Raw genomic sequence first — 13,299 nt, 5'->3', positions numbered from 1 at the left:
TGACTGCCTCCTACTCCAAACACAAATACACACACAGAAAACACTAATTCCTTATCCAAGTATATTCTGGGAGTTAGAGCCTCCAAACAGAAACTCAAAGATACAGATTGGGAAGTACAATATCCCCTCTTCTCCGCACGGTAGAGAAGTTCTAAGACTCTCACTGATGCCTGAAACTGTAGATAGTACCTAACCGTATATATACCATGTGTTTTTCCTATACATATGTATCCATGATTGAGTTTAATTTTATAAATTAGGCACAGTAAAAGAGAGGCAATAACTAATAATACAACAATATACTATAATAAAAGTTATGTGAATGTGGTGTCTCTCTCAAAATATCTTCTACTCACCCTTCTTCTTATGATCATGTGAGAGGATAAAATGCCTAGGAAATGAGATGAAGTGAGGTGAACCATGCAGGCACTGTGACGTACTGTTAGGCTACTCCTCCTCCTCCTGACGGAATGTCAGAAGGTGCATCACCTGCTGCCAGACCACATCTGACTGAGGGTTAACTAAAACCACAGAAAGAAACTGGGCAAGAGGGGACTACTGTAGAGGACGGAACAACACTCTGGCTCACACTGCGGCTGCCTGATTTTCTGACTAAAATGGACCTTGCGTTTCTGAACAAAGGCCTGACTATAGACAGAGGATGAAGGGTCTCACTACATACCTTCAGCGTAGGCTCAGCACTGCCGATGTGGGCTTCCAACTGCACATCTATCAGCCTTGTGGTTTGTCGCTATCTTGGCGAGAGGCCAACTCTAAGTCCTGGTTCCTGGCGATGTGAGTTTACAATGTTTTCTGTCTTCCTAAGCATTTTAATGGGCAGCTGATATTGCTTATCAAATGTTTTTTACACTACGAAGTTACACTGATGCACTGGAAGGAGGCTGTGACTGGAAAGAGTTCCAGAGTCTCAGTGTTACAAGGGATCTTAGAGGTCATGCAGTGCAGTCTTGCCAACTCTACAATAACTCAGTAAGTGGTCACCAAGCCCAGGCTTGAACCCCTTCAGTGACCTAGAACTCATTACCCGGTGAAACAATTCATTTCATTCTTACAGAGGTCGAATTTTTGGAATGTTGTATTTGACAATGAGGCAACGTCTTAACTCTCTGTGCTTTCCATTTTTATGAGCCCTACCTCCATCCTCTGGAGTCACACAGAATAATCCTAACACACTTCTTTCAAGAGACAGATTTTCAAATACAGTAGTATCAAATCCATCTCCCAAGGTGTCTTTCTCCATTGTTCCCAAGGATATACTAGCAGAACTCTGCATAAATCTATGGACGCACGCTATGCTAGCTATTCAGAACTCTCAAATGCAATAGTACCATTTGCAACAATGGTAAATATACTCTTGGTCAGCATCTCCAGTTATGGAATAGGAAACAGGGCAACCTCAACCTACCACATACATTCTTTCCAGTATTCCCTGATTAATGACCTCCACTTGCAAAGGAGGCTACTTACCTTAACCATGAAATAATGAATACTATTGATCCAACAAGCTACTGCTATAGAGTGTTACTGATCACCCAATCTTTGGTTAAAATGGTCCTCATTTAGCAATTTCACTGTCACAAACACCTGGAGCAAAGCATGCTCATAATTAAAGAGTTTGGGGAGGTAAAGTGAGAGGTGATGGACAGAGATCTCAGCTTTCTCCCATTTATTCTTGCTTCTGAGCTATTGTTTGTGTCAGAAGGGATATTGATTTTCTATAAAAATAAGAAAACAAGAGGCACCAAGGGGCCGCAGAAGGTCAGCGTGGGCTGGAAAAGGAGGGGGGAGGGTTAGCACTCTATCTCTGTCACTTGCCTTCCAAGAGAAGGGAATATTTTCTTTCCTGTGAGATCGGCCTCTAATACATCACCTTAGGAAAGCTCCTGACTGAGACTTCAGGCCAACACCAAACCAATTCACTTAGAAAAACCAAAGAAGCTAAACTATATTTAAGGGGAACAAACGAAGGATGAGTTAGTGAAGAACAGAGTAAAATTAGGCTATGAATCACCTAATACCTGCGATATAAACAATATGAATAAAAACAGTAGAGAGGAATTTTACAAAAGAATTTCTCCATTCTAGAATGGAACGCACATACACAGGAAAATTACTAAAATAATAACTGATCTTTTTGCAGGTATAAAAAACTATTGTATCATAACCACTTCCAGTTCCTCAAAACTCTTGAGGGATTGGTTGGCATAGAATTGAAGGAAGAACAGAAAAATAAAAGGAAAAGGAATTTTTGGTTAAGCTTAAAACTATTCCATGGTTAATTAGTAAAGTGAATTTAAGGAAATTAGAAATACAGCTCCCCGGCTGAGACATTCATTTTCAAACCTAAAACACCTGACACGTATTTTTTAAAAGAATTCCATCCACTGATGAGGCTAAGTTAAGTTTAATGATCACCTTCATCCTAATAATTTTACAAGTTGGATCATACACACTGACAATCTTCAATATCACTGATAAAATGTAAGGTTCTACACTTGATCTGTATGAGAACAAAGATGCACGTCCAAGCAGATTTATGAAAGAGCAACCAAGGAGATTCTTAAAAATATTTGTTAATGTAGAACAAAGGTAGGAAAATTTTGAGAGAATCAATTCACCAAAATAGTATAATATCCAAATCATAAATTATTATCTACTTAAACATACTCTAATGCTAGTCCTATTCATAAGGTATGCTTAATAATCGAGGCAAGATTTTAGTTCCATCTTACTGGTGAGAGGCTGAACATAATTTGCGGTCAAAGAGTAAGTCAGTCACCCCTCTTTCTCCACAGAGTAGATTTAGGGGGAAAAAATACAAGGCACTTCTGTTTGTAACTACAGATGAAACAATATAAGTCAAGGCATATTTAAGACCCCTAAATAGATTCTAAAGAAGAATTGTTCTCATTTTAAGTCTGCTACTATTCCACCCTAATTTCCCTCATAGCTACAAGAACGTGGGCATCCATGTTACTAAAAGAACTCAAGAGTGATGGGACGCCTGGGTGGCTCAGTCCGTTAAGCATCTGACTCTTGATTTTGGCTCAGGTTATGACCTCATGGTTCATGAGATCGAGTCCCACATTGGGCTATGTGCAGATAGCGAGGAGCCTGCTTAGGATTCTCTCTCCCTCTCACCCTGCCTCTCCCCTACTCATATTCTCTCTCAAAATAAACATTAAAAAAAAAAAAAAAAGAATGTTAAAAGAACTCTGAAGTCATGTACCAGGCAGATAGCCCAAACAGGGTAACAAGGTCTTCTCAATTTGAAAAGAATAAGAATAGGGGCGTCTGGGTGGCTCAGTTGGTTGAGCGTGCGACTTTGGCTCAGGTCATGGTCTCACAGCTTGTGAGTTCGAGCCCCGAGTCGGGCTCTGTGCTGACAGCTCGGAGCCTGGAGCCTGCTTCGGATTCTGGGTCTCCCTCTCTCTCTGCCCCTAACCCACTCGCATTCTGTCTCTGTCTCTCTCAAAAATAAATAAACATTTAAAAAAAAAAATTGAAAAGAATAAGAATTTCATATGAATTGCTGCCTATTTCAACTTATCCAGGCTCTCAGGTGACTAGAATGTTTATTATCACAACCTGACTATACGTGCAATAGCTGTGTCTGAGGTAGGAAGGAACTAAAAGTGCCTCGCTACTAGATTACAGACTGCATCTGGAACCACACTTAGACTGTTATCTTAAGAGCAGACAGAGTGAACAATTATGTCATGAGAAGAAATATACACAAGCTATCACTGCAAAAAACAATTTTTAAAAATCACTATTCTCAAGGCACCTGGGTGGCTCAGTCAGTAAAGCCATCAACTTTCGATTTTGGCTCAGGTCATGATCCCAGCGATCAAGCCGTGTCGGGCTCCACGCTGGGCATGGAACCTGCTTGAGATTCTCTTTCCCTGTGCTCCTCTCCTCCACTCACACACGCTCTCACTCTGTCTCTCAAATTTAAAAAACAAATCGTGATTTTCAACAGTAAATTATTTGGAATATATGTTCGATATTGACACAAACTTGAACACCTCAATTGAGGGTTTTGATATTGTGTACAGCTGTAAATTGACTAAACATTTGTTTGATTAAAAACAGCATGATAAGGGCAACTGGGTGCCTCAGTTGGTTAAGTGTCTGACTTCATTCAGCTCAGGTCATGATCTCATGGCTTCATGAGTTTGAGCCCCATGTCGGGCTCTGAGCTGACAGCTCAGAGCCTGAAGCCTGCTTTGGATTCTGTGTCTCCCTCTCTCTCTGCCCCTCCCTGACTTGCACTCTGTGTCTCCCTCTCTCTCAAAAATAAATAAACATTAAAAATATATTTTTTAAATAAAAAAACAGCATGATAAAAAAAAAAAACTTTGTAACCCAAAATTACACATATATATTGGGTAAATAGGTCTTAGGATATACATTAGAGGAAAATTAGAGAAGCCGTATTATAAGCCTAACCAGTTGTGCAAACCCACAAATATAAAGTTAGTGAGAAAAATTGTTGAAGCTGGACTAAAAACTGCCCTGAAAAAGGTATGGGCTTATATAAAGACCTAGGCAGCCTTTCTGATTACTGACACAGCCTCACGACACAGTTCCTAAGATTCGTGTCTTTGTTTTTCAGACAAACTTCAGAAGCAAAGTCCTAAGAAAGGCCAGATATTCTACAGTTGTAAAAGGTAAGAAGAGACGGAAAGAGCAGTGGAAAAGGCAAACCCAAAGGGCAGCAAAACATGGTGGTTAAGTATGAACTCTGGAATCAGATTTGATTCCTAGTTTTGCCACTGGGTGACCATGGGCAAATTATCTAAATGCTATTAACCTCCATCTCTTCTTCTATAAAGTACGAATAGCACTGCCTGCCATACGGCGCAGTCCTGAACATTCCCCTGGGACCACCAACCCACTAGGCAGCACCCACACAGGCATGTGGTTTGATACGATGAAGGGGATGGGAACAATGTAGAGATGCCAAATAGCCTGTGAAGCATGGGACGGTCCCTCACCACAAAGAACTGCCCCCATTCAAAACACCAAGAGGGCCACCTCGATGCCTCAGTAGGTTAAATTAGCCTGACTCTTGATTTCAGCTCAGGTCATGATGTCACAGTTCGTGAGACTGAGCCCCAAGATGGGCTCAGAGCTGACAGTGTGGAGCCTGGTTGGGAATCTCTCTCTCCTCTCCCTCTCTCTCTGCCCCTCCCCAACTCTCACTCTCTCTCAAAATAAATAAACATTAAAAGCAAACAAACAAAAAAACACCAAGAGCATCCTCCTTGAGAAAGAGATACCACACATTAATATTAAAGTATCGAGGTGGGGCTTATCAATGTTCCTAGGACTATCTGAGATGGAAAAACAAAGTCACCAAAAAACTACACTGACATTTTAAAGATGCATCCAATAGACACAAATTTTTATGGCTCAATGACATTCGGTTGAAAACTAATGGGATTCAATACTGTTATTTTCAAAGCCCCACCATGTCTTTCAGACGACTTGGATGTCAGCCATAAAAAATAAACTCAACAGAGTCAAACCGTAAGTAGCAGAGAACAGAATTATAGCCCGGTATCTGAAGTCAAGACTCTTAACGGGTAAAGGAAGCTTACCAGAAACGTACACAAACTCCACATGCCCAGTACCAGCATTTTCTCACATACACAAACACACACACCAGCCTCTGCTGAGACCCTGGTTCTAACAATATCGATGTATGAACTACATGGTATAAACAGCAGCAAACTGTTTTTAAAATAAAATTCTTGGTTATGCATGTGAGATACACATTTTAAACAATTTTTAGAAACAATGTGTTTCATTACAGAAAGCTTTCTTGACCTAGGGAAATAGAATCATGAATGTACTCTAAGAAACTAGAGATAAACCCTAGCTGACTGATTAAAGGAGGGCTACAAAGGCAACATTGCAGTGGCTAGTTCTGAAAGTTGAACTCATCACGACTGTAAATTTGTACCCGGGGTAAAAATAAGCAGGCAAATCTTTGACTTAGTAAGAGAGATCTCACCATTCTGACATGTTCTCATCAGAGCCCTGTTTTTGTTCATCTGCTTCACACTCCATCCTTTCTTTCCTTCCTGTTTTGCTTAGGAAAGTCCTATTTTCTGCTGATTCACACAACCCATGACCTGATGAGGTCCAGGGAGTATTCTCCTTCCAGCGGGACAGACGCTGCTTCTTAGCAGACTTGAACCTGCAGCCTCTCTCGTAGCTCCAATCTGACACCTTGAGCTTCTGCTGGAGGCTGGCAGCCACCTCTGATGTCACTCGCTTCACTTTCCGCCGGCGCCGGAGCGGTCGACAGGGCGCATTTTCAGTAAAGGAGTCAGATTCGTGCCAAGAGTGCTGCTTACTCTTAACAATGGCATTGAGAGCCGGGTGCCGTTTGGCTACCATCGTGTCATCGGAGTCACTAAAATTGGCAACAGGGGCCATTTCTCGACAATCCTTAATGGCCTCATCGAGACTTGACTCAGAGGCCTCACTGTAGCAGCAGGTATGCTCGGCCAGGTGAGTGAAGTCCGAGCGGCGCTTCCGGCCTCTCCTCTTGCGAAGCTGCCGCCTCTGCTGCCGAGGGCTCAGGGCCATCTCCTCCCACAGCTCACCAAGCTTATTCTGCTCAGATGTCTGCTCCAAGGCTGAGGCTAAGTCATGTACCAGCTCATCCATGAGGCCACATCTGCCAAAAGAAAGCCCAGAAAAAGAAAAAAGAAAAAGAAATCCTTAACAGGATCTGTTATTTTAGAATAATTTTATAAACCAGATCATGGCAGTGCAGAGCCCACCCCATCTACAGAAAATAAACTCACCTTTCATCTGGCTACACTTAAGACTCTGTTCCTACCATTCATGCTCCTCTCAGCCACTAAAAATAGGTGTTTGGCCCTTAAGTGCCTGAAGTCAACACTCACCAGATCACAACCAGGATATTAGCAAAACCCAGCAAACCCAGGGAAATAAATCTTTCCCCTTTTTTCCCCAATTAAACTCGTCACTAAATTATATAATAATAAAATCCAAAAAGATTAGACAATGTCTCACCAGACAGGAGCAGAACAACACACAACTTCAAAACCATAGATAAACAACTGTGCTATGGTTTGGGGCCACTAATAAGAATGCTTGTGGAAGGGAGAAGACAACACACTGACACACTTTAAGGAAGTCTGCTTGTACTTTTAGTGATCCAAGAAACTGTAGTGACCCACATTTGTCCCCTGAATGGAGAAAACAGAGTAAGTCTGCACCCATTATGGTCCCAACTACCACCTGGAAGCTAGCAGGGAAGGCCATTTGTTGAGTAGGTCATACACACACACACACACACACACATATAACAATTAGCAACTTTTAAGCTCTTCTCCCATCCTTCAAAAAATTAAGTGATCACCCTAATTATGTGCTTTAGTACCCATCGCACGAGAGCAGGATATAACAGGTTGAAATGAAACGCACAGGAGGAGTCTCTATGATTTCTAGCCAACTGCTTTCTAAACTTTCCTATTGTCAAACCCTCATACTTCAGGAGTCACTTTAAAAGCAAACCTTCCGGGGCGCCTGGGTGGCGCAGTCGGTTAAGCGTCCGACTTCAGCCAGGTCACGATCTCACGGTCCGCGGTCCGTGAGTTCGAGCCCCGCGTCAGGCTCTGGGCTGATGGCTCGGAGCCTGGAGCCTGTTTCCGATTCTGTGTCTCCCTCTCTCTCTGCCCCTCCCCTGTTCATGCTCTGTCTCTCTCTGTCCCAAAAATAAATAAAACAAAAAAAAAAATAAAATAAAATAAAAGCAAACCTTCCAAGGGATGAGAGCAGTAGGAGCAATTTTTGGAATGCCCCTTTAAAAGGAAATGTCTAATATAATTTGTACAACACCTTATTAAGTACATATTAAATTAGCACTTTTCCCTAGCCCTTGTTAAGCCCAAAGTATTTCAAGTCCGTAATTAGAATTTAAAACTGTGTGGCGCCACTCTCAGACGGTATTTTCGTTCATGCAGTTTACATTCTGCAAAGGACTTTCTAAAACCTATTTTCATGCTGTCCCCATGCCAACGACTTCAAAGGGAAGAAAACAGTAGTCTGGCTTATCTGCCACATGGATGGGAGCAATGGGGACACCTAGTTCCAAAACTACCAACCAAACAAAACGTCTCAAAGTGTCAAAAGCCACACAATATAAAATGCCCACGTCCCTTTAAGCAATACGAAATAGTTTAAAACGCCATGACTGGGGTTTCGGAGGCAATTGCCTGTAAGACCAAAACAGAAGTGAGGACAGCACGTCTAAACCTACTTCCTTAATAAAGAATTACTGCTTTAAAAACTCAGGCAGAACTGTACAAACGTGAAACAAAGTGACAGAACAACTTGCAGTCGTTTGTGCAGAATCCTTTCCTAAAAGACTGCAAGTCCAACAGCAGGTGACAGAAGAACCTTGAGCTTCCCACACCTTCACTCTCGGGTGCATAGTCCGAGAGAACCCCCTTGTCTAGCAAGCACTCGAGGAGAGGAAAGGTTAAGTCACGCAAAGAAAAGCACGGGAAACGGATAGAAGTAAAAAGAGGCAGGCGTATGGTCTGAGCGAAAGACCGGGTTGCGAGGAGCTGGGGGGAGGAGGGGGGAGGAAGGCAGGAGGCAGGAAGCAACTTCTCATTTGGGCTCACCGGGGCAGCGGTTCAGCCCTTCTCGCTCGGGCAGAAACTGCCAAAATTCAAGTCCTGGTGACTAAGCTCCCTCCGTGATCAGGGGTCGCAACATGGCCACATATGTAAGAAAAAGCTGGTTTCGAAGGACTCTCCCTCCAAGCCCCCGGCCCGCCTCCGAGGACTAGGGCGAACACGGCTCGGGACAGCAAGCCCTCAAGCTGTCGCCTGCCCGAAAGCGCCAGAAAGAAGAAAGAAGAGGTGAGTGTCGTCCCGGAGACGCCCGAACCTTATTCCCCGGGATGGGGGCGATGGGCCCTGAAAAACAAGGCCCAACCACCCTCGCCCCTCCCGCCAACCTTCGCAGCCCCATGGCGCACACGGCCCCTCAGACTCCGCTGGGAGCCGGTATTCCCGTTGGCGCCGGCCCCCTGGCCCCCGACCCTCTCAACCCACTCCTCCCCCTCACCAGCTGCAGCAGCCACCTCCAATGGCCGCCGCTTTTGGGGCCGAGTCTCCCCGCCGGGGTTTCCCTTTCTGACCTCATTTCCGGTCTGGGCCGGAGGGGTGGGGCGGTGGTGGAGCGGAGTGGGTGGGGCTGCTGCTTGAGAGGGCCCGCCCCGGCTAGACGCTTCCTGTCCGTGGCCGCGCCCACTTCCGCCCCACGGTGGGAGGGGCCTTGGGGAAACCCGCAGAAGGGGTTACGGGCCTGTCGTGTTGGTGGTTAAGGGTGGGCTGGGTAAGGGATAAGGTCCCCGTTAGGGGAAGAACACGCCTCCTCAGCCTGGCCTTGTCTGTTTTTGGGGGCGTCGGGGAATTGGCAGGGAGGGACCTGGGCCTCGCCCTTGTTTGCTCACCTGCTTTCAAAAAGGGTGTGTGAAATTAAAGGGAAATGGATCCTCATTGTTAACTGTGAGAGTTGGTACCACCATTAGGTTAGCGCGATAGCTTTGTAGTGAATTACTCAGAGTCTTATAAATACGCATTCCTTCAGCAACAAAACCAGTAAAGTTCTATTGGATTATAACTTTAAGTATAAAATTGATACCCATGAGTCTATATTGATGTAAATAAACTAATGATGTGAATACTGACATGAATAAAGTAATAAAACAAGGATGAGGAGACAAATCTCCGGTGCAGAAGAAGTCTGAATAATTTATTGAGATAATCTACCCTGAAGTATAACTCCCACCCCCTTGAATGTGGGCTGTGCTACTGACTTCCTTCTAGAGAGTACAGTATGGAAAGAGGGAAAATGAGTATAGTGGAGAAACAAGGCAAGCACTACCTCACTTAGGTGATCAAGGTTAACATGAACAGGGTATAAATCATGCTGATCGTTTGTGGGCTAGATATGATGAAAGTGTCATTTTATCTCTATGGTACTTTCCTTCCAAACCCCATAACCTCAGTCTAATGAAGAGAAAAAACAGACAAACCCCAACTGAGGGGCATTCTACAAAATGCCTGGCTAGAATTCCTCAAAATTGTTAAGGTCAAAAAAGTCAAGGAAAGTCTAGAAATTGTCACAAAGAAGAGCTTAAGGAGATGGGACAACTAAATGTAATGTGATCTACTAAATGAAAGACTGGAATAGGAAAAGGACATTAGGTAAAAACTAAAGAAATCTGGATAAACTACGGACTTTGGCTAATAATGTCTCAATGTTGGTTCATTAATTGTGACAAATGTTCTATATGAATGTAAGATGTTAATAATAGAGAAAACTGGGTATGGGGTATATAGGAACAGTCTGTAATACCTTTGTAATTTTTCTGTAAGCCTAAAACTAATCTAAAATAAAAAGGTTATTTTTTTAAATGTACATGGCTTTTGAACAAGAAATTCTGTCTCTAAGGAATTTTATTCTAAAGAAAAATTGGAAATAGGTGCAAAAATATTTTAAATGTATAGAGAGGGATGAGAAGACTAGGGAAAAAAATCCTACAACAGGGATTACTTATCTAAATTATGTTACATCTATGGGATAGACTGCCTTTGAAGCCTTTTAAAATTGATGTGGAAGAAAATCTCCCAACAAACAAGAGTCCAGGGCCAGAAGGCTTTCCAGGGGAATTCTACCAAACATTTAAAGAAGAGTTAACACCTATTCTCTTGAAGCTGTTCCAAAAAAATAGAAATGGAAGGAAAACTTCCAAACTCATTCTGTGAGGTCAGCATTACCTTGATTCCAAAACCAGACAAAGACCCCACTAAAAAGAACTATAGACCAATTTCCCTGATGAACCTGGATTCAAAAATTCTCAACAAGATACTAGCAAACCAGATCTAACAGTACATTGAAAGAATTATTCACCATGATCAAGTGTGATTTATTTCTGGGATTCAGGACCAGTTCAATATCTGCAAGTCAATCAGTGTGATACATCACATTAATAAAAGAAAGGATTAGAACTAGTTGATCCTCTCAATGGATGCTGAAAAGCGTTTGACAAAATACAGCACCCTTTCTTGATAAAAACTTTCAAGAAAGTAGGGATAAAAAGGTCGTAACTGAAGATCATAAAGGCCATATATGAAAGACCCACCACTAATATTATCCCCAATGGGGAAAAACTGAGAGCTTTCCCCTAAGGTCAGGAACACAACCAGGATGTCCTCTCTCACCACTGCTATTCAACATAGCCTCAGCAATCAGACAACACAAAGAAATAAAAGGCATCCAAAATGGCAAGGAGGAAGTCAAACTTTCACTTTTTGCAGATGACATGATACTCTATATGAAAAACCCAAAAGACTCCACCAAAAACTGCTAGAACTGATCCATGAATTCAGCAAAGTCGCAGGATATAAAATAAATGTGCAGGAATCAGTTGCATTTCTATACAACAATAATGAAGCAGCAGAAAAAGAAATAAAGGAATCGATCCCATTTACAATTGCACCAAAAACCATAAAATACTAGGAATAAACCAAAACAATGAAGTGAAAATCTGTACACTGAAAACTATAGAAAGCTTATGAAAGAAATTGAAGAAGAAAAAAATGGAAAAACATTCCATGCTCATGGGCTGGAAGAACAAACAGTTAAAATGTCTATACTACCCAAAGCAATCTACACATTAAATGCAGTCCCTATCAAGTTACCACCAGCATTTTTCACAGAGCTAGAACAAACAATCCTAAAATTGTATGGAACCAGAAAAGACCCCGAAAAGCCAAAGCAATCCTGAAAAAAACCCAACGCTGGAGACATCACAGTTCTGGATTTCAAGCTGTATTACAAAGCTGTAATCATCAAGACAGTACAGTACTGGCATAAAAACAGATATAGAGAACCCAGAAATGGACCCACAAACTACAAATGGATCCATACCCACAAATTAGTATGGCCAACTAATCTTTGACAAAGCAGGAAAGAATATCCGATGGAAAAAAGACAGTCTCTTCAGCAAATGGTGTTGGAAAAACTGGACAGCGACATGCAGAGGAATGAACCTGGATCACTTTCTTATACCATACACAAAAATAAACCCAAAATGGATGAAAGACCTAAACATAGGACAGGAAGCCATCAAATCCTAGAGGAGAAAAAATGAAACAACCTCTTTGATCTCAGCCACAGCAACTTCATACTTGACATGTCTCCAGAGGGCAAGGGAAACAAAAGCAACAATGAACTACTGGGACCTCATCAGGATTAAAAGCTTCTGCATGGTGAGGGAAACAATCAGCAAAACTAAAAGGCAACCAACAGAATGGGAGAAGATGTTTGCAAATGACATATCAGATAAAGGGTTAGTATCCAAAATCTATAAAGAACTTATCAAACTCAACACCCAAAAAACAAATAATCCAATGAAGAAATGGGCAAAAGACATGAATAGACACTTTTCCAAAGAAGACATCCAGGTGGCTAACAGACACATGAAAAAATGCTCAACATCACTCATCAGGGAAATACAAATCAAAATCACGATGAGATACCACCTCACGCCAGTCAGAATGGCTAAAATTAACAACTCAGACAACAACAGATGTTAGCGAGGATGCAGAGAAAGGGGAACCCTTTTGCACTGCTGGTGGGAATGCAAACTGGTGCAGCCACTCTAGAAAACAGTATGGAGCTTCCTCAAAAAATTGAAAATAGAACTACCCTACAACCCAGCAATTGCACTACTAGGTAGTTCTCCAAAGGATACAGGTGTGCTATTTGAAAGGGGCACATGCACCCCAATGTGTATAGCAGCACTATCGACAATAGGCAAAAGCCCAAATGTCCATCAACTGATGAATGGATAAAGAAGATGTGAGATCCACCCCCCTCTCTCTCTCACACACACACAGGAATATTACATGGCAATCAAAAAGAATGAAATCTTGCCATTTGCAACAACATGGATGGAAGTAGACTATATTATGCTAAGTGAAATTAGAGAAAGACAAATATCATATGACTTCACTCATGTGGAATTTAAGATAGAAAACAGATGAACATAAAGGAAGGGAAACAAAAATAATATAAAAACAGGGAGGGGGACAAAATATAAGAGAATCTCAAATATAGAGAACTGGGGTTTGCTGGTGTGGTGTTGGGTGGAGGGAAGGGCTAAAGGGGTAAGGCTCATGAAGGAGGACACTTGTAGAGGATGAGCACTGG

General features: G+C 42.3%; 1 protein-coding gene across 8 annotated transcripts in view; it reads right to left on the bottom strand.

Annotated features, from left to right (window-relative positions):
• GPATCH2L (G-patch domain containing 2 like) overlaps positions 1–9,246 on the bottom strand; it is a 75,843-nt gene extending 66,597 nt beyond the window's left edge. For 6 of the 8 annotated variants that reach the window (XM_019427235.2, XM_019427241.2, XM_019427238.2 and 3 more), the window contains exon 1: positions 6,044–6,715. In XM_019427235.2, the coding sequence (XP_019282780.1) occupies positions 6,044–6,705 (662 nt within the window). In that variant the 5' untranslated portion in view covers positions 6,706–6,715. Of the gene's footprint in view, positions 1–6,043; positions 6,716–8,696; positions 8,904–9,144 lie in introns of those variants that run through there. The other 2 variants (XM_019427240.2, XM_019427239.2) reach the window with 2 other exon arrangements.
• Positions 9,247–13,299: the final 4,053 nt, after the last annotated feature.

This window comes from Panthera pardus, unplaced genomic scaffold (assembly GCF_024362965.1).
Source record: "Panthera pardus isolate Hobbes unplaced genomic scaffold, ASM2436296v1 HiC_scaffold_24, whole genome shotgun sequence".
Classification (NCBI taxonomy): Eukaryota; Metazoa; Chordata; class Mammalia; order Carnivora; family Felidae; genus Panthera; species Panthera pardus.
Note: the sequence above shows the minus strand (reverse complement) of the source record. Positions and strands in the feature narration are given on the sequence as shown.